The 24,575-nt window shown below is 40.0% G+C and overlaps 1 protein-coding gene across 2 annotated transcripts in view; it reads right to left on the reverse strand.

Moving 5' to 3' along the window:
• The window catches only part of LOC131140343 (uncharacterized), a 33,885-nt gene extending 10,171 nt beyond the window's left edge, over positions 1-23,714 (reverse strand). Inside the window, exons 1-64 of one of the 2 annotated variants that reach the window (XM_058090663.1) lie at positions 23,563-23,714; positions 20,923-21,022; positions 19,373-19,391; positions 19,231-19,264; positions 18,952-19,074; positions 18,304-18,503; positions 18,122-18,225; positions 17,046-17,158; positions 16,723-16,965; positions 16,583-16,657; positions 16,193-16,443; positions 15,740-15,821; positions 15,516-15,659; positions 15,211-15,404; positions 14,875-14,984; positions 14,501-14,613; positions 14,252-14,428; positions 14,133-14,164; positions 13,882-13,979; positions 13,553-13,575; positions 13,446-13,467; positions 12,689-12,716; positions 12,540-12,618; positions 12,295-12,441; positions 12,015-12,226; positions 11,779-11,879; positions 11,574-11,692; positions 11,313-11,492; positions 11,200-11,240; positions 11,012-11,109; positions 10,691-10,713; positions 10,561-10,582; positions 10,456-10,483; positions 9,979-10,063; positions 9,749-9,895; positions 9,468-9,679; positions 9,271-9,374; positions 8,860-8,978; positions 8,600-8,779; positions 8,487-8,527; positions 8,307-8,404; positions 7,909-7,931; positions 7,773-7,794; positions 7,669-7,696; positions 7,242-7,326; positions 7,012-7,158; positions 6,731-6,942; positions 6,551-6,654; positions 5,334-5,452; positions 5,071-5,250; positions 4,958-4,998; positions 4,770-4,867; positions 4,308-4,330; positions 4,184-4,205; positions 4,079-4,106; positions 3,538-3,622; positions 3,308-3,454; positions 3,027-3,238; positions 2,830-2,933; positions 1,865-1,983; positions 1,165-1,320; positions 857-1,071; positions 688-773; positions 46-176 (exon numbers count right to left, since the gene is read on the reverse strand). In XM_058090663.1, coding sequence (XP_057946646.1) covers positions 46-176; positions 688-773; positions 857-1,071; positions 1,165-1,320; positions 1,865-1,983; positions 2,830-2,933; positions 3,027-3,238; positions 3,308-3,454; positions 3,538-3,622; positions 4,079-4,106; positions 4,184-4,205; positions 4,308-4,330; positions 4,770-4,867; positions 4,958-4,998; positions 5,071-5,250; positions 5,334-5,452; positions 6,551-6,654; positions 6,731-6,942; positions 7,012-7,158; positions 7,242-7,326; positions 7,669-7,696; positions 7,773-7,794; positions 7,909-7,931; positions 8,307-8,404; positions 8,487-8,527; positions 8,600-8,779; positions 8,860-8,978; positions 9,271-9,374; positions 9,468-9,679; positions 9,749-9,895; positions 9,979-10,063; positions 10,456-10,483; positions 10,561-10,582; positions 10,691-10,713; positions 11,012-11,109; positions 11,200-11,240; positions 11,313-11,492; positions 11,574-11,692; positions 11,779-11,879; positions 12,015-12,226; positions 12,295-12,441; positions 12,540-12,618; positions 12,689-12,716; positions 13,446-13,467; positions 13,553-13,575; positions 13,882-13,979; positions 14,133-14,164; positions 14,252-14,428; positions 14,501-14,613; positions 14,875-14,984; positions 15,211-15,404; positions 15,516-15,659; positions 15,740-15,821; positions 16,193-16,443; positions 16,583-16,657; positions 16,723-16,965; positions 17,046-17,158; positions 18,122-18,225; positions 18,304-18,503; positions 18,952-19,074; positions 19,231-19,264; positions 19,373-19,391; positions 20,923-20,974 — 6,660 coding nt within the window. In that variant the 5' untranslated portion in view covers positions 20,975-21,022; positions 23,563-23,714. The remainder of the gene's footprint in view (positions 1-45; positions 177-687; positions 774-856; positions 1,072-1,164; positions 1,321-1,864; positions 1,984-2,829; positions 2,934-3,026; positions 3,239-3,307; positions 3,455-3,537; positions 3,623-4,078; positions 4,107-4,183; positions 4,206-4,307; positions 4,331-4,769; positions 4,868-4,957; positions 4,999-5,070; positions 5,251-5,333; positions 5,453-6,550; positions 6,655-6,730; positions 6,943-7,011; positions 7,159-7,241; positions 7,327-7,668; positions 7,697-7,772; positions 7,795-7,908; positions 7,932-8,306; positions 8,405-8,486; positions 8,528-8,599; positions 8,780-8,859; positions 8,979-9,270; positions 9,375-9,467; positions 9,680-9,748; positions 9,896-9,978; positions 10,064-10,455; positions 10,484-10,560; positions 10,583-10,690; positions 10,714-11,011; positions 11,110-11,199; positions 11,241-11,312; positions 11,493-11,573; positions 11,693-11,778; positions 11,880-12,014; positions 12,227-12,294; positions 12,442-12,539; positions 12,619-12,688; positions 12,717-13,445; positions 13,468-13,552; positions 13,576-13,881; positions 13,980-14,132; positions 14,165-14,251; positions 14,429-14,500; positions 14,614-14,874; positions 14,985-15,210; positions 15,405-15,515; positions 15,660-15,739; positions 15,822-16,192; positions 16,444-16,582; positions 16,658-16,722; positions 16,966-17,045; positions 17,159-18,121; positions 18,226-18,303; positions 18,504-18,951; positions 19,075-19,230; positions 19,265-19,372; positions 19,392-20,922; positions 21,023-23,562) is intronic. The other variant, XM_058090673.1, reaches the window with a different exon arrangement.
• Between the last annotated feature and the right edge of the window lie 861 nt (positions 23,715-24,575).

Below are 24,575 nucleotides of genomic sequence, written 5' to 3' on the forward strand. Positions count from 1 at the left end.
AGCCTCTTTGATTTGTCCATGACGGTCTTATTTGTGGACACAAACCTGCTCCATGCGGTCCTCAGGCATGAGGGACAGGAAGGTGGTCAGTTTGGGCAACTGGAAACCCATGAACCAACTCTGCAGGAATTCGTAGTAACTTTGGTCGTTGACATAGCAACGGAGAGGCACTGGTTCTGTAGTGGAGAAAATTCAAGTAATTAATGTCATGTAAATCAGAAGGATGGTCTTGCATTTTTTGGTAATATTCCAACATTATTGTAGTATGTACATTATTATGTGTTTTTGTCAAAATAACTTCATTAAATTTGTACTTTTTTATTTTAGACTAGTTGTAATAATCCAACATTATTTTGTAAGACTTAACTAATAATAATAACAGTAATATAACAATTACAATTATATATAACAATTACAATATTACAATTGTTTGTTATTTTTCTAATTAGAAAAAATATTCTGTGACTTTCGTCTCATTATTAAGCTCTTCTTTATTTAACTTTATTTGCCAATGGAGATAAGGCATCATCATAATTTAAACCATGGCCAAATTGAACTTCTTCATCCCTGTAGAAAGCTACTGAAGTACCTGAATTTTGTTAAGATGCATACATTGTCACTGAGAAATTCAATAATACAGTAAATTGTCCCGTGTCACCTTAGTTTACATTGAAATGGCGCCTTTACCTTGGAGAGCCTGAACGATGTGGTTGTGTATTTCTTTCTGTGTAACGTTACTCAGACTGGATATGTGCATGTTTAGGTCCTTGACTCTGAAATGGATCAAATATAGAACAGTTTGAAGTGGTCATCAATCAGTAATAATTAAGTCAATATTCAATAGGTTGGTTCGTACCCTTCCTGCTCGAGGCTGCAGCTCCTTCCCGCCAGTATCTCAAAGAACGGTGAAACGTGCAGATGAGACAACTCCACCAGTAAGGGTTGCAATCGATTGCGGAGCCACACTAAGACGACAGAATCGTCGACCGACGAATGGGAGAGGTTTGCTCGATCGAACACGACCTGCAATATAGCTGACCTCACTGGGGCTTCGAAGTCGCTTTCATGACCCTGTAGAACATGTGAGGTGACAGCCGCTCGAATAGTTTCATACAGACGTTCCACTGCTTAGTACTATTTGCAATTTCCTCCTCACACACCCACCAAGATAGAAGGAGAGAAATCATCAAAGAAGTTGTGCAGGAATGGGTCTGGGACATACTCCATCACCATGGCAACCTGAGCAGGAGTGGTCAGCTGACCTGGTGTAGAGGCCACGTCAGCTAGCTGTCGGACGGTTAGCTGTGGTAGGGCCTCCATCTGTATTCATGAACAAGGGCACATATGAAGGTATATTTGCATCTGTTTTGTTTTTTTTTGCTAATTTAAATGAATATGAAGCCATTGAACTACAGCAAGACATGACTAAAATTGAATTGGATTTATATATCTATTATCTATAATAATAGTATAATATATAATTCATTTGTCTATATATATTAAATATATGTACAGTATATATACACACATATATATAACTAAACTAGAATAAAATATATGTAATTTACAATTATGTTGATATAATTTCACAAATTTATTTCATTAAGAGACCTCAAAATGTATAGATCAACTATGAAGTTTATATATTTCACATTAAATAATTCATTATTAGCTGCCATACAATTGTATGTCACAATTTCATTATTTAACTGGCTGTTAATAATTATAAACAATTTCACATGTTATTTAATGACTTCATAAAAAACAAATTCAAAGAAACCCTTTGTCTGTTCACACTGGATTTTAGGAATGAAAGAAACATAAAAAAAACAGAGATCATTCATTTAGTCAGTCAGGAATTTACCGCCGAGAAGCCGGAATGGAGCATCTGCAGTTCGCTGAAGAGCACCAGATGGGAGAACGCTCCCAAGTTCTGCTGTAGCCATTCACCGCTGTTGTTGCTATGTGAGCTGCAACTAGGATCTGGACCACAAATAGGCACAGAAGCATTACAAATGCAGTGTTTTTTTTTATCAGGATAGCAGTCTAATTGTGGTTGGTTAGTTGAGCGGCGTGTGTGCATGTGCATGTGATTTTTATGGATGCTGTGAGAAAGAAAAAGTGAGCCATAAACAAATATGTAAAAACAAATGAACTTTCTGCCATCTACTGTATGGAACGACAAGCTACATCAAAAACAGTCCCGATATAATGTGTTTACGAGTGGGTATCCTAAGAATTAGGGGCGTGAAAGGATTTCACATCACAGGATCTTGCAAGGTTAAAACGTAAGAAGATTTGTCGTGGACACCAGGCCTAGGATGATAATAAAAAAATCCAACAAAATAAATTAATTTGAACATGGTCATTTTGCTGGCTTTGATATACCGCCATGTTCATAGATGCCTGCTTTCCTAATCTCCCTCCTCCAAACAGGCAGGAAGAGAGTTCAGTCTGTGCATTGGTTTCAGCACCTTGGTGTGTTTGTTCCATAGAATAACAGCATGAACACACACATGAACCCTTTTGTCAGTCATACAGTCTCTTTATCTCGGTTTAATTATATTAGTATATTGCAATATATTGTGATATATGTTTTCATTCTACTTGTACTTCTTAAAAGTAAAGTATTATCCCTTCTCGTGAACATGTGACTCGTCTTGTGACACCCCTACTAAAAATGTACTTGGGCAGCCACCAATAAATGTATGTATGAGAAACACTGCAAGGCAAGTATGTGAACAGTTGTAGTTCTTGTCTTACAGTACATCCATCATGTATGTGACTGCATTACCTGCTGTTACATAGACACCAAGAACGCATACTCACCAGCTGTATCGTTACGAGTTAAGAAGGGCTTAATGAAGCGTGTCAGTACTGCTGTTTGTACGATGATGCTCATGTTTGGCTTGACATGACTCAGCGTCTGTATACTGGGAAAGAAAATAAGTCCAATAGAAATAGTCCAATAGTGATTAGTTTATTATAATTAATAGGGTGTTCTAGATGTGAGGACGATGTCTTACATTTCTTGGTAGGTGTTGCAGGTAAAATCTTTGGTTGTGAGACATGACAGGAAGTCTGGGGAAACTGCAGGTAAAAATGGGCGGAGCCTGTGGTTGAACCAGATATTGATGAAGTCTGGGTCATTAACGTAGGCATCCGGGAAGGAGTTCAAACGGACTTCTCCAATCGCATCCAAAATTATGGAGGCTGCAGGATTTCTTGGATCAAACATCTGAAAATTGAAACACACATGTGACATGTGCTTCTAATAAGTAATCACTATATTTTTGTATTGCAGTACCATGTTGGTGAGAAGATCCAAAGACTCATTGAGCACATGAGATGTCTTGGAGAGGAGGAGCTTCCAGATTGGTGTGGAGCCGTTGGAGTTGGCTGAGCGGTTACACTTGAGTATCATTGCCAGATCCTGGGCTGTTAGCGCCACAAGCTGTGTGGTCAAAGAGCAAAGCAGGTGAATGACGAGTGGACTTCACACACTCAAACGTTCTATTATAGAATCAGAAAGCTTACTGATGCACATGCAAATTCCTCCACTGCAAAGTCACAGAAACGTCCCGCCAATGTGTCGCTGTCCAGGTGGAGCTGGAGCGCTGTGCTGTTTTTTTTTTTTTTTTTTTAATGATCATGAAATGTTACAATTACATTAATTGAACACATTTCAGTATTAGGAACCATACTTTTTTTCAAGAAAATATTCAGTTTTGATATTTCTAAAAGGTTGTACCTTGAAAATGGTTAACGATAAATGCCTACTATAAATGAGAAAAATTATCAGTATGATCCAAAGCTTGTGATGACTGTAAATTCACTAATCTAATTTTCATATTATGATGTCACCAGGCTCAGAAATGGTCTATCCCAGCTGACTTTGGGTGAGAGGCTGAATACACCATGGACTGGTTGCCAGTCAATCACAGGGCACATACTGTAAATACAAACAACTACTCACATTCACAGCTATGGACAATTTAGAGTCTCCAATAAACCTTGCATGCATGTTTTTGGGATGTATAGGATTAATTATTGGACTCTGTGTAAAAACTATTCTCACCTGTTGACTCCCATACAAATCTCTGTCTCTGTAAACAACAACAACCTGAGTGAGTGACAATGATGTATTTCTTTCCAGGTGAAGCTAAAGAAATGACTGACTTACCATTGGATGAGGTCACTATGCACTGATGAGGGTGGGGGTGGGTTGGGGAGGACAGAGTTTGTAAAAGTTATATTGCTATGAAATCAGTGCCAACCATTAAAAAGAGGGTATCATGAATCATCACCTCGCGGCTGTATATGATGCAACCTATAAACAAATACAAACAAGATGTTATACACAAAATAGTTTGAAGTAACTGCCAGTTCATTCTTACACAATTCGTTGTCACATTTTGTCTGTTACTCATTCTGCCTTCGCTCTTCACTGATTTTTGGTGATACCATGCAACATGCCTATTTGTCACCCTTCGAAAAGCCTACGCTAAGGTATAATTTTTGACTTGCTGTTTGTCTACGCCTCATGGTGCCATCTTTCAGCCCTTATTTCTGGCCTCCTTGGTTTATTTTTTATTTTCAGTTTTTCCCCATGCTGGAGGGTTTTTTTTGCCGTTTCTACTTCCACTTAAGTTACTTTTTTGCACTCAACACGGGGCTTCGCTCTATGACAAATGCTCTGTGACTGGTTTATGTGTAGTCACTACACCGTCATTTGTCATGTGTTTCATTAGGTCTGGTGTGCATCTCACCAGTGGGAATGAGCGCAGACAGCTTGACTTTGTTGTCGGTGATGAATGAAGCCACATCGAGTGGAACTTTCACCAGCGCCAAGTCCATTCTGGCAAAGCTGGAACATCAGTAAGACAAGGTAAGGCATGAACATATCATTCCTGTGACACATTTGAGGCTGATCAAATGACTTTAGGTGTGAACTTACAGTGTTTTGTATGCAGAACAGGAAAGGTTCCTATTGAAACCCTAAGAAGAAGGGAAAAAAAGTTCATAAACATAGGAATCACCTCCATGTTCAAATTCACCATTGTTTAGTACCGCTTCAAGGTGTTCGTGAAGAAGTGCAAGGAATTCAGGGATTTTCTGTTGCTCCTCAGGTGAGGCAGTCAGGTGATCAAACAGTGTATTGATGATGACATCTTGCTCTGGAAGAGCGGGAAGCTGCAAGAGGAGCAGCTGCACACGTTGCAATGTAGTCAAAAGTGACAGGGCGTCCAACTAAAGACACACAAACAAAGGTGTTATGAGGAGGTTTGGTGATCATAGGATTATAACAAACACTGGTCTGGAAGATATCTCACAGGGTTGAACTCTGGGTTGAGCTGTAAGATCTCCTGGAGAGACAAATACTCAGAAAATGGACCCACATTGTCCATTAGCCACTCTGTACTGCTATTGGATCCGGACAGGCAGCCAGGGTCTGCACAACGAAAAGTATAACAACGTTTACTAATGTGTCTTCAAAAAATGAAATGAAATGGGAGAGACGAACACCTGAGTCTGGACGAGACTCAAAACTCGATGAATTCCCATAAGATCACCAGACATTCTCTACACACGGAACACAACACACTTTCCTTCAAAATAAGAGCTGTTTGCCCCATGTCTACCTTTTGTAAACAAAATAACCATGTCATTTAAATATCTTGCATATGCAGTTGGAATTGCATCTGTGACTCCATCTTAGCAATGTACGCAGAGGCTGACATCTTATTGGGAAAGTTAGCCAGGCTAAAATTGTCAAAATTGAAAAATCAAAATGAAAAAATGAGAGTTACGATGTCATCCACCTTGCAGAGTTGGAACAACAAACTACATCAAAAACAGTCCCAATATGTGTTTACAAGCGGGTAGCTAAAAGATTCGGGATGTCACACAATCTTGTATCAAAAGCTCTTGCGAGATGAAAACATGAAAAGATTTCTTGTGGGCCTGGGATGATAATGAAAAAATAAAAACAACACAATAAACTAAATTGAACATGATAATTTTGCCGGCCTCGATATACCGCCATGTTCATGCCTGTTTTCCTAATCTCCCTCCTCCAAACAGGCAGGAAGAGAGTTCACTCTGTGCATTGGTTTCAGCATCTTGGTGTGTTTGTTCCATAGAACAACAGCATGAACAGAGCCCTTTTGTCAGTCATACAGTCTCTTTGTCTCAGTGGGTGGAGGCACAGCTGGCAGCATACACACAGAGTGTGGTAGAGTGTATTGTAGTAGAAATTGTCTTAGTATATTGCAATATATTAAATGTTTTTTGTCATTGTACTTTTCTTAAAAGTAATGTTGAAATTATGTCTTGTCATAGACCCAACATCGTTTATCGTCGCTTTTTGTGAACTGAGGGTCTTGTGACACCCCTACTAAAAATGTATTTGGGCAGCCACTAATAAATTCATGTATGAGAAACACTACAAAGCAAGGAGATGAAGAGTTCTTGTCTTACAGTACATTCATCATGTATGTGACTGCATTACCTGCTGTTACATACGTAGATGCCAAGATCGCATACTCACCAGCTGTATCGTTATGAGTTAAGAAGGGCTTAATGAAGCGTGTCAGTACTGCTGTTTGTACAATGATGCTCATGTTTGGCTTGACATGACTCAGCGTCTGTATACTGGGGTCAAGAAATAGTCCAAGAATTAGTTGATTATGATTAATTGGGTGTTCCAGATGTAAGGACAATGTCTTACATTTCTTGGTAAGTGTTGCAGGTTAAATTCTTAGTTGTGAGACATAACAAGAAGTCTGTGGAAACTGCAGGTAAAAATGGGCGGAGCCTGTGGTTGAACCAGATATTGATGAAGGCAGGGTCATTAACGTAGGTATCCGGGAAGGAGTTCAAACGGACTTCTCCAATCGCATTCAAAATCATGGAGGCTGCAGGATTTCTTGGATCAAACATCTGAAAATTGAAACACACATGTGACATGTGGTTCTAATAAGTAATCACTATATTTTTGTATTGCAGTACCATGTTGGTGAGAAGATCCAAAGACTCATTGAGCACATGAGATGTCTTGGAGAGGAGGAGCTTCCAGATTGGTGTGGAGCCGCTGGAGTTGGCTGAGCGGTTACACTTGAGTATCATTGCCAGATCCTGGGCTGTTAGCGCCAAGAGCTGTGTGGTCAAAAAGCAAAGCAGATGAATGACGAGTGGACTTCACACACTCAAACATTCCATTATAGAATCAGAAAGCTTACTGATGCACATGCAAATTCCTCCACTGCAAAGTCACAGAAACGTCCCTCTAATGTGTCGCTGTCCAGGTAGAGCTGGAGTGCTGTGCTGTTGATCACGAAATGATCATGAAATGTTACAATTATATTAATTATACAGTATGTTGGGATGCTCTGATCAGGGTTTTTTTCTGCTGATTCTGATACCTATCATCCATGAATGAAATCGGTTGATACAGATACCGATCACATGGATTAATTATTTATTTTAGAGTAGTACTGGCCAGGGAGATGGGGAACCGTAAGGAGAATTCAAAGGTCGCCTGACTGCATGGATCCCCAAAAATAGATCATTAATCTTAAATAAAAAAATTTAAGGCGAGGGAGATGTGATTTGCCAGAATTCCTGTCTGTACCCCTGCTATTGGCTTTATGTTATGAAAAAACTCACCTGTTGACTCCCATACAAATCTCCGTCTCTGTAAACAACAACAACAACATGAGTGAGTGACAATGATGCATTTTTTTACAGGTGAAACTGAAGAGATGACTTACCATTGGATGAGGTCACAATGCACTAATGGGGGACACAGAGGGAGAGACAGAGAATGGGAGAGCAAGAGACAGAGAGAGAGAAGGGTTAGTAAAGTTACAAAATCAATCCTTAAAAATGGGTATCATTGATCATCACCTCGCCGCTGTATATGATGCAACCTGTGAAGAAACACAGACAAACAGCCAATTTGAAGTAAAAGTAATTTCTTGAAATACCATCTTTTACACAAATTTGTTGTCACGTTCTATCACATTTGCTGTGTTAGTCATTCTGCTTTTGCTTTGTTCTACATCACTGATTGGAGGATCTGGTTGGGGGCGATAAATTGCAACACATCTGTTTGCCGATTGTCATTAGTCACACTTGACCAGATTCCACATTCAGTTCTTTTATTGGATGTCATTGTGTAAGTATTGGACGTGATCCACAAGTAAACAATGTATTTACGAGGTCAAAAGGACACATTTTGTGTATAAAATACAGAATGTAGCATATTGTAGCATGTGTTTCATTAGGTATGTTGTGCATCTCACCAGTGGGGATGAGCGCAGACAGCTTGACTTTGTTGTCGGTGATGAATGAAGCCACATTGAGTGGAACTTCCACCACCGCCAAGTCCATTCTGGCAAAGCTGGAACATCAGTAAGACAAGGTAAGGCATGAACATATCATTCCTGTTACACATTTGAGGCTGAGCAAAGGTGTGAACTCACAGTGTTTTGTATGCAGAACAGGAAAAGTTCCTATTGAAACCCTACGAAGAAGGTAAAAACAGTTCATAAACATAGGAATCACCTCCATGTTCAAATTCACCATTGTTTAGTACCGCTTCCAGGTGTTCGTGAAGAAGTGCAAGGAATTCAGGGATTTTCTTTTGCTCCTCAGGTGAGGCAGTCAGGTGATCAAACAGTGCATTGATGATGACATTTTGCTCTGGAAGAGTGGGAAGCTGCAAGAGCAGCAGCTGCACACGTTGCAATGTAGTCAAAAGTGACAGGGCCTCCAACTAAAGACACACAAACAAAGGTGTTATGAGGAGGTTTGGTGATCATCGGATTATAAACACTGGTCTGGAAGATATCTCACAGGGTTGAACTCTGGGTTGAGCTGTAAGATCTCCTGGAGCAACAAATACTGAGAAAATGGACCCACGTTGTCCATTAGCCACTCTGTACTGCTATTGGATCCGGACAGGCAGCCAGGGTCTTGTGTATTGTAGCAGAAATGATATTAGTATATTGCAATATATTGTGATATATGTTTTCATTGTACTTGTACTTCTTAAAAGTAAAATTAAAATCCCATCTTGTTTTTGTAGACCCAATGACATGTATTATCCCTTCTCGTGAACTGAGGGTCTTGCCACCAATAAATGTATGTATGAGAAACACTGCAAGGCAAGTATGTGAACAGTTGTAGTTCTTGTCTTACAGTACATCCATCATGTATGTGACTGCATTACCTGCTGTTACATAGACACCAAGAACGCATACTCACCAGCTGTATCGTTACGAGTTAAGAAGGGCTTAATGAAGCGTGTCAGTACTGCTGTTTGTACGATGATGCTCATGTTTGGCTTGACATGACTCAGCGTCTGCACACTGGGAAAGAAAATAAGTCCAATAGAAATAGTCCAATAGTGATTAGTTGATTATGATTAATAGGGTGTTCTAGATGTGAGGGCAATGTCTTACATTTCTTGGTAGGTGTTGCAGGTAAAATCTTTGGTTGTGAGACATGACAGGAAGTCTGGGGAAACTGCAGGTAAAAATGGGCGGAGCCTGTGGTTGAACCAGATATTGATGAAGTCTGGGTCATTAACGTAGGCATCCGGGAAGGAGTTCAAACGGACTTCTCCAATCGCATCCAAAATCATGGAGGCTGCAGGATTTCTTGGATCAAACATCTGAAAATTGAAACACACATGTGACATGTGCTTCTAATAAGTAATCACTATATTTTTGTATTGCAGTACCATGTTGGTGAGAAGATCCAAAGACTCATTGAGCACATGAGATGTCTTGGAGAGGAGGAGCTTCCAGATTGGTGTGGAGCCGCTGGAGTTGGCTGAGCGGTTACACTTGAGTATCATTGCCAGATCCTGGGCTGTTAGCGCCAAGAGCTGTGTGGTCAAAAAGCAAAGCAGGTGAATGACGAGTGGACTTCACACACTCAAACATTCCATTATAGAATCAGAAAGCTTACTGATGCACATGCAAATTCCTCCACTGCAAAGTCACAGAAACGTCCCGCCAATGTGTCGCTGTCCAGGTGGAGCTGGAGCGCTGTGCTGTTTTTTTTTTGTTTTTTTTAATGATCATGAAATGTTACAATTACATTAATTGAACACATTTCATTATTAGGCGAGTTTCTTCAAGAAAATATTCAGTTTTGATATTTCAAAAAGGTTGTAGCTTGAAAATGGTTACCGATAAATGCCTACTATATATAAGAAAAATCATCAGTATGATCCAAAGCTTGTGATGACAGTAAATTCACTAATCTAATTTTCATATTATGATGTCACCAGGCTCAGAAATGGTCTATCCCAGCTGACTTTGGGTGAGAGGCTGAATACACCATGGACTGGTTGCCAGTCAATCACAGGGCACATACTGTAAATAAACACAACTACTCACATTCAGAGCTATGGACAATTTAGAGTGTAAAAACTATTCTCACCTGTTGACTCCCATACAAATCTCTGTCTCTGTAAACAACAACAACCTCAGTGAGTGACAATGATGCATTTATTTACAGGTGAAGCTAAATAAATGACTGACTTACCATTGGATGAGGTCACTATGCACTGATGGGGGTGGGATGGTGGGGATTTGGGGGAGAATAGAGTTTGTTTAAGTTATATTGCTATGAAATCAGCGTCAACCATTAAAAAGAGGGTATCATGAATCATCACCTCGTCGCTGTATATGATGCAACCTATAAACAAATACAGACAAGATGTTATAGACAAAACAGTTTGAAGTAACTGCCAGTTCATCCTTACACAATTCGTTGTCACATTTTGTCTGTTACTCATTCTGCTTTCGCTCTTCACTGATTTTTGGCGATACCATGCAACATGCTTATTTGTCACCCTTCGAAAAGCCTACACTAAGTTATCATTTTTGACCTGCTGTTTGTCTACGCCTCTTGGTGCCATCTTTCAGCCCTTATTCCTGGCAAATAGCATATGTTTGCATAGCATGTGTTTCATTAGGTCTGGTGTGCATCTCACCAGTGGGAATGAGCTCAGACAGCTTCACTTTGCTGTCGGTGATGAATGAAGCCACATCGAGTGGAACTTTCACCAGCGCCAAGTCCATTCTGGCAAACCTGGAACATCAGTAAGACAAGGTAAGGCATGAACATTTCATTCCTGTGACACATTTAAGGCTGAGCAAATGACTTTAGGTGTGAACTTACAGTGTTTTGTATGCAGAACAGGAAAGGTTCCTATTGAAACCCTAAGAAGAAGGGAAAAAAAGTTCATAAACATAGGAATCACCTCCATGTTCAAATTCACCGTTGTTTAGTACCGCTTCCAGGTGTTCGTGAAGAAGTGCAAGGAATTCAGGGATTTTCTTCTGCTCTTCAGGTGAGGCAGTCAGGTGATCAAACAGTGTATTGATGATGACATTTTGCTCTGGAAGAGCGGGAAGCTGCAAGAGGAGCAGCTGCACACGTTGCAATGTAGTCAAAAGTGACAGGGCCTCCAACTAAAGACACAAACAAAGGTGTTATGAGGAGGTTTGGTGATCATAGGATTATAACAAACACTGGTCTGGAAGATATCTCACAGGGTTGAACTCTGGGTTGAGCTGTAAGATCTCCTGGAGAGACAAATACTGAGAAAATGGACCCACGTTGTCCATTAGCCACTCTGTACTGCTATTGTATCCAGCCAGGCAGCCAGGGCCTGCACAAAGTAAAAGTATAACGACTTTTACTAATGTGTTTTTTTTTTTAATGAAATAGTAACGAGAGAGAGAGATAGACGAACACCTGAGTGTGGACGAGACAGAAAACTTGTGATGAAATCCCCCAAGATCACCATATGCTGCCACTCGGTGCTCCTGTTAAAGTTCTGCTTGAATACCTGCAAGCTGACATTAAACATTCATAGAAATACTTTATAGATAGAAATACTTTTTGTGGAGATTACAGTAAGATGTTAAGGTAAATGAATGTAATATGAATAAATGTAATGTAATCATTTTTTAAAACACTTCCTCGCTTACATCTGTTGGTATGACTGACAGCTCATGTTCCTGTGGCTTAGACATCGCAGGAAACCCGTGGATGCCGAGGGCAGGAAGTGTCTGAGTCGAACGGAGAACCACTGGGCGATGATGCTGCTGTTCCTCAATTGTTCATCATCCAATAAGGCCAATCGGATCTCTCCAATCACATCCAAAATGGTTGCCGCTGACGGTACAATCTCAGTTATGGGCTGTGATGAGATATACAACTGTGGCTTATTATCTGTTTTCATTCATACTTTTCATTTATTTTATTAACCTTATCGGCCAGAATGTCCAAAGCTGGATCCAAGATGGCGTTATGATCAGTGAGCATGATCTTCCACAGCACTATGGAATGTGTGCTGTTACCGGACAGATTACATGACAAAAGGGATGCCAGCTGATTGGATGTGAAGTTTGGCAGCTGTGGATATGTGAGACCGGTCAAAGGTCAGTCACACACGGTCCAACATCAACATCTTAAATTCAATGATGCGTAAAATACCAAAAAGAGTCACCTACATGTGCACAAGCATATTCCTCCAGGGTAAAGTTGCAGGGGACCTCCAAAGATGTGCTCAAGTACGACTGAAGCTCATCACTGAGTGAATAGCATGTTAGCACAACAACAACACAGCTTGCAGTATGAAGAAATTTGAGTTTTGGCTTACCTGTTGATTCCTTTGCAGGTGTCAGTCTCTGCAAAATTGCACACAATTCAAATCTTTTCAAATATGGTGGCCATGTTGTTGTAATTATTTCCCAGTGGCCCCAGGGGCTGTTTACTTACTGTAAATTATGGTGTATAAACAAAATGTCACCATAGCCTTTCTTTCCAGACATTTTGCTTGTTTTGGGGGTTGAGGGACCCCCAAATGAGGGGAATTGCGTCCTCAGAAAAAGATAAGGAAACTAAACACCTATGAGGCATTTGTTTGGGGTGTGTCTTTAATGCAAATGGATGGGAAAAAATGTGTCAATAATTGGGGCATTACACCTACTAAGGCGGAGGCCACATGGAGTGTGTCTTGCTGTAGGAACCCAGCAGCAGTAACCAATGAAATACTTTGCTGGGAAGAAATGCATTATGGGATGCAGTTAAAATATATATATTTTTTATTTTAGACTCGTATTGGTACTTGTCTTGTATAGTTCTTACCTACCTTTTGAGTGTTAAGTTCTAGTGTCGTTATTTTACCGTTTTTTGTTAGATGAAAATTACATATCAAAATATTTTCCTGAAACTATACAACATTTGGGGGGAAAATACAAATAATTCTCATAGGTTTATGACTTGATTTTCACTCTACATATATTATATATTGTGGGTGTAACTGGCATACTGCCGTTCCTTTTTTACATAGGTCTATTGGGTAATTAGGATAGAGCCCAATGCTTAATTTATAACAGAATAAGTTGTCAGTTTACCATTGATGACGTTCAGTTGGCACTGTGGATGAAACAAAATGGGATCAAGTTGAATTGAAATAGATTTCCATCAGAAAAAGTCACTGTGTTGATAGACAAAATCTTACCCTGATGTTTTCTGGCACACAATCTGGAATAGAAACAGACATGTTCAGCTCTAGTTTACATAACTCATATTCATACAACAGTATAGTGCATTTACCTGAATGTGCAAATATTTTTCCCCTAGAAAACTGAACAGGTCATATATGCAGGGTCTAAAGATTTATACAGTACATGCTAACCAGCAGGTGGCCAAATGACAAACTAGTCAGAGCTTTTCTTCCTGTCACTCACACAAATCAGAGATGCAATTAATTTTGTCTTTTTGTCTTAAAATAAATACATATTTTTAATAAAACATGTATTGATAATGTTGTTGTTAATTTTTTTTTACCCAGTGGAGCATTCCGGATGAGTCTGTCCACTTCCGCCCTGATGTATGGCTCCAAGTCAGGTGGTACAGACACCATGATGCTTTGCAGACGCTCAAAACTGCAAATGCAAACACAAAAGTAGTTCAAAAACAATAATATCGGTTCCATCAATAAAATATGCTTCTATTCTATTGATGCAATAGCAAACACATACATTTGTAGTAGATTATGTAATTATTTATCAGTAATGTACAGCATAATGATTACTTACATGGCTTTGTAGGTAGCACAGGGAGGATTTTCCTGCCAAATCAAGAATGTGATCGTTAACCTTCCTGGTGGTTAAATACTGCTGAGGACTCATCACCATCAGGCCATCAGTGCAGTTACCTGAATAGCCAGGGGAACCATGGCCCGCAGGACGTCTAGTAGTCTTCTGTCTCTGGGGGACTCCTGCAGGAAGTCAAACACCTCATTGATGACCACCTCCTTATCAGGGGGAGTCGGGAGAGGTAGGATAATCATCTGGGCCATTTGTCTGGGAGACAGTAGAGCCAAAACATCCAGCTAGAAAGGAGATTCAGTCATTAAAGTCAGCAGCTGAGCGTTCGCTTCATTTAATGTTCTAATCCAACTCACTCCTGAGAAGTATGGGTTGAGGTAATAGAAGTCTTTGACTTGGGCAACGTGCAAGAAGGAACCAAAGTTCTTCAAAAGCCATTCTGTGCTGTTATTGGCTGAGAAACATACATCTGAAACATACATACAATCATTAAAAATTCTAAATAACCTGATTAGAATGGAAACATAAGTGGCATAAAAACATGTGGATCTAATTGTAATGATCATTTGCCTCAGAGGAATTAATTTTATTAAACAAAATCGGAGTACCCGGAGAAAACCCACGCATGCACGGGGAGAAAATGCAAACTTCACGCAGAAATGGCAGAGGGTGGAATCGAACTTGTATCTCCTAGCTGTGTGGTCTACGCTCTAACCACTTGTTTACTCACCGGATATGTTGTGACGCTGCATGAAACGGTAGATGAAGTTGTGGTAGATGTTTTGGTGGTGCTCTGAATTGGGACCCCAGTAACTCATGTGTTTGCTGAGGAGGGCAACACTGCACAAATAGAGTACCAAATGACAAATATTCCACATTAATATTCATGACTAATATTGGTAAACCATCTACGTAGGATGTGGTCCGCTACTGTACCCTAGGTTCCTAAGGATGTGTGCTTTAATAGATAGAAATGTATGTATGAGATAGAAATATACGTATGTGAGTCACAGATAATTATAATGTGATTAAAACAGTTGGATGCAGTTGGGTGGAGAAATCTCACATAGTTTGGTAGGCCGGACATGAGAAGTTCTTGTTGCTGAGGCATAAAAGCACGTCTCTGGGAATACTGGGCAGGAGAGGCCTCAACTTGACATAGAACCACATGGTAATGAAATTTGGGTCTTGTAGGTTTTCTCTGATGGAGTTAGCCTCTTCAATTATATTTCTGAAGTCATATGCCACCTCTGTGAAGTTCTAGAAACACAAAAAAAATAGTTCTATATTTTGTATTGTGCATGGAAATTACTTAAAAATACACCATATGTGGGTACCCTATTTGAGTACTGGACTGCTTTAAAGACTCACTGCTGTGGCAAACTCCTGGATCAGTAAGTTGAGGCGTTCTGTCAGCTCCAAAATCAGCCTCATGATGTTCTTCTCAGACATGGTCAGGTCGGTTTTAGCAGCACAGTGCATAATGTGGGCCACATTTTCCACCGCGTTCGTCATCTGCAGAACAAAACACCAAGGATGAAGAGTTTTGACAAACAGAAATGATATATAGTATAATATGAAAAAAAATGATTTACCCCGCAAGGATTCCCATCAAGAGTGACGCTACAAATGTCCTGGATTTCAGGAGGTTCACTGTCAATATGGTGATCCATTTGGCTGCAAGACGAAATAAAGTATCGCTTGTTTACATAGAAACCTGAATGGCATTCAGACAATGAAGTCAAACACAACATGAAATATGGTATTTTTTGAGAACAGCATAAAAATATTACAAAGACAAGAACAATGTCATGACATAACAAAAATACACCTTCTGCACTAACAGTAAAGTTGAAATTTGACACAAATAGAGTTGTCATTTTACAGAAATAAAATTATGTTATGAGAAAAACGTCTAAATCCAATCTTACTGGAGACGAAAGTTATGAAGTTATGTGTTGCCCCTTGTTTAAAATGACTATAATTCTAGGTGTAATCAAGCAACAATAAACCCGGCCCTAGGTGGCGCTAGTAATAGCTGGACTTACTACATGTAATGGAAGGCGAGCCGAAGATGGTGACTCCTCAGAGATTGTTCGTCCTTGGAAAACCTCTTCAGAACGGGCATCACCACACGGTCGTACCAGTCCTCCATGTGTGTCATGTCAAATTCTGGCGTCTCCACATCAACAAGCGGTGGCAAAGAATGCTTAGGCTTGTAGATGCTCGCCATCTCCGCCAGTGTCCAGTTAAGGAGGAACTGTGTCATTGTGCTGCCTCTTATTTCTGACACGTTCCTCTGGAAAATGAGCATTTTATTAGTGAATTTATAGCTTTGTCTGAATGTATGAATTCCATCTTTATTAGGCAAGGAACCATAATATATCCAATAATTATTATTATGAATTATTCATCTTTATATCATAAAATGTTTGCACCTGTTTGGTGAACCAAACAAAGTCATGAACGAAGCTGCTGATGGGTTTGACAGCCATCATGATGCCTCTCATCACCTGAAAGTAGGAGAGCATATACTGTAGTTATACAGTTCCTGGAGCAGCAGTCGTAATGGACAGACCTCTCTGAAGCTGCTGTGAGGGGATGAGGGCAAATACGGGCTGTAATTGGGCCGAGGGGGCTGAGGAGGACGATGGTATCCAGGCGCTGTCCAGTTTTGGTTTCCGCTATAGTTGTCTGGTGGGCCCTCTGTCATCAAACTGTGAAATACAAGCTGGAGGGAGTCGTTGCTCAAGCCTCCCACATAGGGGTTACGCAGCAGCTCGAACTTCTGCTCCGGGGACAGCAGGTGAAGAACTTCCAACTGTATGAAGACAAGAGATGAAGACGCGAAGGACAGAATGGAGTAAGACAGAAAGACGGAGGACAGACGATAGGACTCACCCCCTTAAAGATCATGTTAATTTTTGAGAAGTCGTTCATTCTGGCCATAACGCTGAATGCACCAAAATTCTTCATCAGCCAGTCTTCACTGCTTTCGTTAGGGTGCACGCAACCTGCACAACAAAACACTGTTGTCGCTTTTCTGAGACTGCTTTTACAACGTGTGTGTGAGTACCAATGACAGCCATCCGTCCATTTTCTATACCGCTTATTCTAATGAGGGTTGCGGGGGTATGCTGGAGCCTATCCCAGTTAACTTCGGGCGAAAGGCGGGGTGCACCCGGGACTGGTTGGCAGCGACCTATGGTAAATGGTCTTTCACTTGTATAGCACTTTTCCACCTCCAAGACTGATGACGCAGCATCCGCAGTAACTGGAGGTTCAGTATCTTGCCCAAGGATACTTCGACATGATCATGTCACCATGATCAAACCCACAACCCACGCCGTTGCCCCAATACCAGTAGCCAATTTTGGAATGTGGGAAGAAATTGGAGTGAAAACCCAGGCAATGCGCATGTAAACAGCCCGGGAGATTCAAACTTAGATCTTCCTGATCTCCTGACTGTGTGGCCAACATGCTAACCACTGAGTCACCAGGCACCAGTCACAGTCATGAATGAAATTTCTTTTTTTTCGGACTGTATGAATATTTTACATTTATATTTTTCTGCAGTTAAATGAGCAGCTATTGAATAACCCTACCATTTTTTATAGTAACCGTCTAGTTTCTATTTTCCAAATTTGTCTTAAAAATATTAATTCATTCATTTTCTACCGCTTATCCTCACAAGGGTCGCGGGGGTGCTGGAGCCTATCCCAGCTGTGTTTAGGCGAGAGGCGGGGTGTCTGTGCTTTTTAAATCTGCTGTTTTAAAATCTAAACTTCTTTTGGTTTAAATGATATCAAATTCACAATGCTTGTGGTAGCTGGGGTCAAAGATGAAAAAGTTAGGTCTAAAATTTACTTTTTATGATTTTACAATTGCAGTGGATTTGAAAAAACTATCAAAACATGATTGGAGTGTAGACTCTGAGTTCATCTTAGAGTTCAGAAGAATGAACAAAAAGGCATTACCTGATACCCCTTCTCTCGACAGGAAGGGGTACATGAAGAATGAGTAGATCCATTTTTGTCTCTCAGGAATCATCTCAGAGAAATGGTGGCTGAGCTCCTTCACCCTGCAAGAATGTGCAAAAAACAACCCCAGAATGCAGTTAGCATGAAAGCACGCATCTCACCAAGGGTGGCAGACATACACAATCTGGTAGGTGGAGCAGCTGAAGTTTTTGGTGCTGAGGCAGGCCAGGAAGTGCCTATTGATGGATTTCAACAATGGTGTAATCTTGATCTTCAGCCACATCTCTACCAGGGCCTCGTTCTGAAGAGGTTCCGCTTTGGGATTCAATTCCAAAGCTGTCTTCAGTCGGAAAAGTGGCACTTCACTTGCACTGGACCTCTGTTCTCAAAATGATGATAAAAGTAAAGAGAAGGTTGGCAAAATTAAGTAATGGGACTCTTTATCAGACATATTGGACAGATATCACATGGCACACTATGAGGCAGCACCATGTGATTTATAGCAGCCAGCCAATCAGACTGGACCTATTCAATAACATTTATCCAATCCAAATCTTTTCAATCAGATTGCAGTACAAACAGGCCCTTGACATCTGCACATGCTTTCTGTGATATTCTGTGATGTATGAGCCTGCAATACTTGTTTGGCATTATGAGTTGGCATCCACAAGCAAACATATGACAAGTTCAAGTTGCTAGAATAAATATTTTTTCTACACGTGACATGAAATGAAATCATGATAACAAAGAATAAACATGTCAGGTCGGAATTTGTGACGACATTCCTTAAGTCATATAAAGGAGATTCTGTTGTGGGTGTGACCTACCATGAAGGTGAACACATCCATTGCTGCTTCCAGCATTTCTTTCAGGTTTTGCATGTGATCTTGTCCAGTATCTGATGCAGGTAAGCCCACACACTGGAGGAAGCCAGAAACTGGATCTTGTACCTTGGAGAAAAGTAACCATTATCATTAGCAAGAAAAAGTAGAATGAAAATATCATGGATTGTCCTTAAAGAGGACATATGTAGCTTTGAGAGGAATTTTGATCTCAATCAACAAAACACGGAATTCTACGAGATGAAGGTGATTTGTTTCACTCACAGAGCAGGTTGCAGTTGAGTTGCAGGTCGCATGGCTGCATCCGTGTTGCAAGATAATTAACGTACAGACAAAAAAATGACATTTTGATCATGGAAAAAAGATTGATTGAAAAGACTGATTTGTTCTCATTGAGTTATCTTACCGTTTTTGACTTGACAGCCCTGTTTAGGGTAAAAAAAAAAAGATTTAATTTGATTATTCTTTATTTTTCACCACATCATCAGAAAGGATTCATAAAAAAATGCATACAGTGGTGTGGAAAATGTGTTAGCCCCTTTCCTGATTTCTTGTTTGCATTTCTTGTTTTGCTTGTTTTAGATGTTTCAGCTCATCAAATACTAAAATATTAGTCAATGATAACACAGCTGAACATAAAATTCAGTTTTTATATGAAACTTTGTATTATTAACTCATCAATACCTCTCGATACCGGCCATTTTTGATTATTTTCGACTGATATTTCAAGGTATATACCAAAAGAAAGATTTGACTTTCATTTTTCATCAGAAAAAAGTCTGTTTCTAACTTTTTCTGTTCTTTAGTAATCAGCAATAGAACATATGTACGTCTCAGCAAAATATTAGTTTGCTACAAAAAACATTTTCTATACCGCTTATCCTCACTAGGGTTGCAGGGGTATGCGGGAGGCAGCTGGCTTCAGGCAAGAGGCGGGGTACACCCTGGACTGGTCGCAAGCCAATCACAGGGCACAAATAGACAAACAACCATTCACACTCACATTCATACCTATGAACAATTTGGAGCATATTTTTGGAATTCAATCCCACCCTTGGCCATCTCTGTGTGGAGTTTGCATGTTCTCCCCGTGCATGCGTGGGTTTTCTCCGGGTACTCCGGTTTCCTCCCACATTCCAAAAACATGCTAGGTTACTTGCCGACTCCAAATTGTCCATAGGTATGAATGTGAGTGTGAATGGTTGTTTGTCTATGTGTGCCCTGTGATTGGCTGGCCACCAGTCCTGGGTGTACCCCGCCTCTCGCCCAAAGACAGCTGGGATAGGCTCCAGCACGCCCGCAACACTCGTGAGGATAAGCAGTAAAAATGAATGAATGAATGAATGTTTATGGAATGTGGGAGGAAACCAGAGTAACAAAGAACATCATACCAGCAGTGAAATATGGTGGTGGTAGTGTGATGGTCTGGGGTTATTTAGCTGGAAGACTTGCTGTGATAAATACAACCATGAATTCTGCTGTCCACCAAAAAAAATCCTCAATGAGAATGAAACTAATTTATGTTCTGTAGAAGGACAATGACACAAAACACACCAGCAAGTCCACCTCTGAATGGCTGAAGGAAAACTAAACAAAAGTCCTGACCTCAATCCAATTAAGATGCTGTGGCATGACCTTAAAAAGGTCAAACCCTCCAATGTGGCTGAATTACAATCATTCTGCAAAGATGAGTGGGCCAAAATTCCTCCACAGTGCTTTAAGGGACTCATTGCAAGTGATGGCAAACACTTGATTGTAGTTGTTGCTGCTAAGGGTGGCCCAACCACTTATTTGGTTTAGTGGGAAATCACTTTTTTCACACAGGGCCATGTAGGTTTGGATGTTTTTCTCCCTTAATAATCCCTTAATAAAGAGTTTCATTTAAAAACTGCATTTTGTGTTCAGTTGTGTTGACAGTGTGATGATAATAGACATATAATGATGATCTTCTCTTACCAAAGCAGCCCCAGAGGAGATAGAGGAGCAGGAAAATGTAGCCTGATCTCATGATGCCACTGGTCTCATGAGGATGATGGGAGCTTTATGGCGCAAATATCTGGGGGAAAGAAGCAGATAATCTGATGAAAACCTCAACATGAAGACAACAATTAAACTTCAAGACTGATTGATAAAGTTAACATACTTAAAGTCCATTCTCATCTGCTTAAGTTATCTGTGTTTTATCAGAGCCCAAGGGTATATTGTGTTCTGACTTAAATAATAGTCTGCAATGTGAGTGGGTGGCTGATTGAAATCAGGGAGCGGCCAGTCAGATACTTTTCCAGAACCATTTGTGACCTTCATCCCAGTGCGACACAAAGAGTCTCAGACATTGTTTGCACCAGTGAGAAGAATGCTGAAATTCAACACTGTCTGTCTCCATACAATGAAAACAAAAAGCATGTGATGCTTTTTTTTTAAGACAAAAAAACAACACAGCGAGGGCAAAGGAACATGACATGATACGTCCCCAATGTTGACGTTGATGTCCTTAGCCAGTAACCTCAAGATTTTTGTCATCATCCTAAAACCAGCTCATCAAGCTTTAAAGGATTAATTCTGAGGGTGTGTTTTGCTTTGGGATTTATGACACTTGAATGACGACCAGTCCAGCGGGGACCCTGCATTTCGCCCGAAGTCAGCTGGGATAGGTTCCAGCATACCTACGCCTACCTAGTGAGGATGAGCAGTATAGAAAATGGATGGCTACTTGAAGGCTTGTTCCCAGGAATAAGCAGATTCATATTCAAACTATCACCATGTCCGTCATCTCTTATGATTATTATCTTAACTTAGTATTTTAGTGGTTAACTTTTTTTTTTTAGTTATGACGATAGCATTAATGGTGTCAGTCAATGTTATGATATTCATAAAATTAAATTATTACGTTTACATCTAAATGGAGTAGCTAATTAATTATTATACTTGTATGACAGTAGAGAATGCTACAATTGTATACAAAGTTAAAGTAGTTTTGATAAGTTTTGGATGGCAACAATTGTTTTGCATTTCCAACAAGACTTTTAGAAGTTCCACTTTATTTTCAGTTCCTGATTTCCTGTACTTGTTCCTCATTGTTTTCTGCTCGTGTTCTTGGTTGCATTCTGATGACTGACATACCAACTTGTAATGATTACATAGGACAGATGAATAAATTGCCCCACGCACAGAGCTCTCACCCCTTTTAACACTATTGCAACATTCATCTTTGTGTGTGTCACTGAGGTGTGTGTGTGCCAGTCAGGAAGTAAAAGCAATGTTTGTTCAAGCTTATTCTAGCAGGATTAGACAAACATTGTGAGTAATGAATGTGTTATTTACTAAAGTCAGGCCTTTGTTGAAGAGCTTTGAAAACATGTTTGCTTCTTTCCAAGCTCTCTTGGCATTTCTTACAATTTTATAAGAATTAAAACAGTGTCAACCAAACCATTTCAACTCAAAACTAGAATTACTAGAATTTGGTTCTTACCTGGAAGCCAAATGTATAAGTACCGGCACATATCAATCGCTTATCCTCACTAGGGTCGTGGGTATGCTTGAGCCTATCACAGGCAGGGTAAAACCTGGACGGGTCGCCAGCCAATCCCAGGGCACATATAGACAAACAACCATTCACACTCATATTCACACCTATGGACAAGTTGCCAAGCGGAGAATCGAACGCAGGTCTTCCCGATTTCCTGGGCCTACATGCTAACCACTAGGTCACCGTGCAACCGCTACATATATTAATGGCCGGTATGTTTTTTTGATTGTGAACAGTAAACCTTGATTTAGAAAAATATAAATCTAAATTATAATAATGAAAATGTATTACCTTTTTAATATATTGAGTATTATTACAGTAAAATGCCAAAAATTGCCAATGGAATCCAAGCACATGGTATGAATATATGAACCAGTAACTTGGCGATAAGACGTTTACTTCCGCATCTACATTACTGCATATTAGTGAATGAATGTACAGCCATTTGACATTTAAAGCTACTCTTTAAAGCATTACAATTGTTCATGCATATACTACATAAATCAGGAGCCTGCAATCCGCGGCCCTGGAGCCGCATACAGCTCTTTTATCCTTCTGCTGTGGCTCTAAGCTGGTTTATGCTTTTGTGTCGTCAGTATTGACGCTGTCATGAGCTGTGCATCAGCGTTTTATGGTGAGTTAAATTTGATGAGAAACCATGATGCTTTATTGTAAATGTTGATCTGAAATCAGTGGAGCTTGCATTAGAAAGGCCTAAAGGTGGCAACAGGACATAGCTTGCCAACGGGTACAGGAAGACAGAAAAGGAATGTGACAATACGCTTAAGGTAATATCTATGTAGTGGTCAAATCAGTTTAAGCACCATCTTAACTGCTAATCTACCATATTTAGCAGACAAGCAGGAGAAAGTATCTTAATGAGGTACAGCACATGTATCCCTCCTGTACAATTTCCCAAAAGACATGATGTTCCCAGAGATACACAACAGGCTCACACAACAAAAAGTATCTCATGTTTTACTCAGTTCTAAGGATGTTATTGTCTCAATTTACGAGAATAAATCTGACTGTGAGGATGTCGGAAACAATGGAATCAAAACTTGTCTTACCAAATCACGTAGCTGCTTCAGCGTCTGTGTGTGTTGACACCTGAGACACAGGTGCATGAGTGAGGTCTTGTGACACAAATGTCACCTCTGTACTGCAGAGGTTGTCAGGGGCGGTGCTTGGGAGTGCTCCAGGCGTGCTGAGATTGTTCGTATTTGTGTCACTTTTAAGAGTAATCATTCCCGCACGAAAAGTGGGTAACCAAAGAAATACAAGGAAGAGCAACGGTTTATTCAGATTGAATGCTCAACAGGTTTTACTGGCTCGTTGTTTGTTTTTCCATCTGTGCTGTGGATTTGTTTGCAATAAGGCAATTCAAGGCTGTTAAATAACTAAATAAGATATAACAGGGGTAGGGAACCTATGGCTTGGGAGCCAGATATTGCTCGTATAGCTCTCCTAGACATTTAACACCATAACATTTATTTATTTAAAAAAATGCTGACATTTTAAAGTAAAACGTTTAAGAAATCTAAAAACATTGTCATACATTTTAATCCATCCATAAATATTAGTCCTACATTTATTTTTTTGACATATTTAGATTCCTTGACCATGAAACTATACCAAGGAAGGGTTTGAATTACTTAAAGAATACTAACCTTTCTAACATGCTAACGTTAGCATGCTAACACAGAGCATAATCGTGTTGTTTGTGCCTACCTCTGCTAATAATAAAATGTAACAAAATTCTATAATTATCTTAGCTTGTTAACATGCTAATACCTATCATTATCGTGTCTGTCTATGAAAATGCTAGCAATGCTACCATGCTAATGTTAGCATGCTAACACCTAGCATGACAGTGCTAAGTGTTCATAGCGAGTGCTACCAGATGCAGTCAGCATATTTGTATGCTCTGCTGAATGAATTAATGATTTTGACTGCCAAAGTGGGATATTATATACACCCAAACTCACCAGGAGGTTTTTCAGTCTGTAAAAAAATAATAAATGGGTCTAAGAAGTATTTGAAAACATACACCAACATTATCCCATTTTTTGGTTATCCTCTT

Source organism: Doryrhamphus excisus, chromosome 1 (genome assembly GCF_030265055.1).
Source record: "Doryrhamphus excisus isolate RoL2022-K1 chromosome 1, RoL_Dexc_1.0, whole genome shotgun sequence".
Lineage (NCBI taxonomy): Eukaryota > Metazoa > Chordata > Actinopteri > Syngnathiformes > Syngnathidae > Doryrhamphus > Doryrhamphus excisus.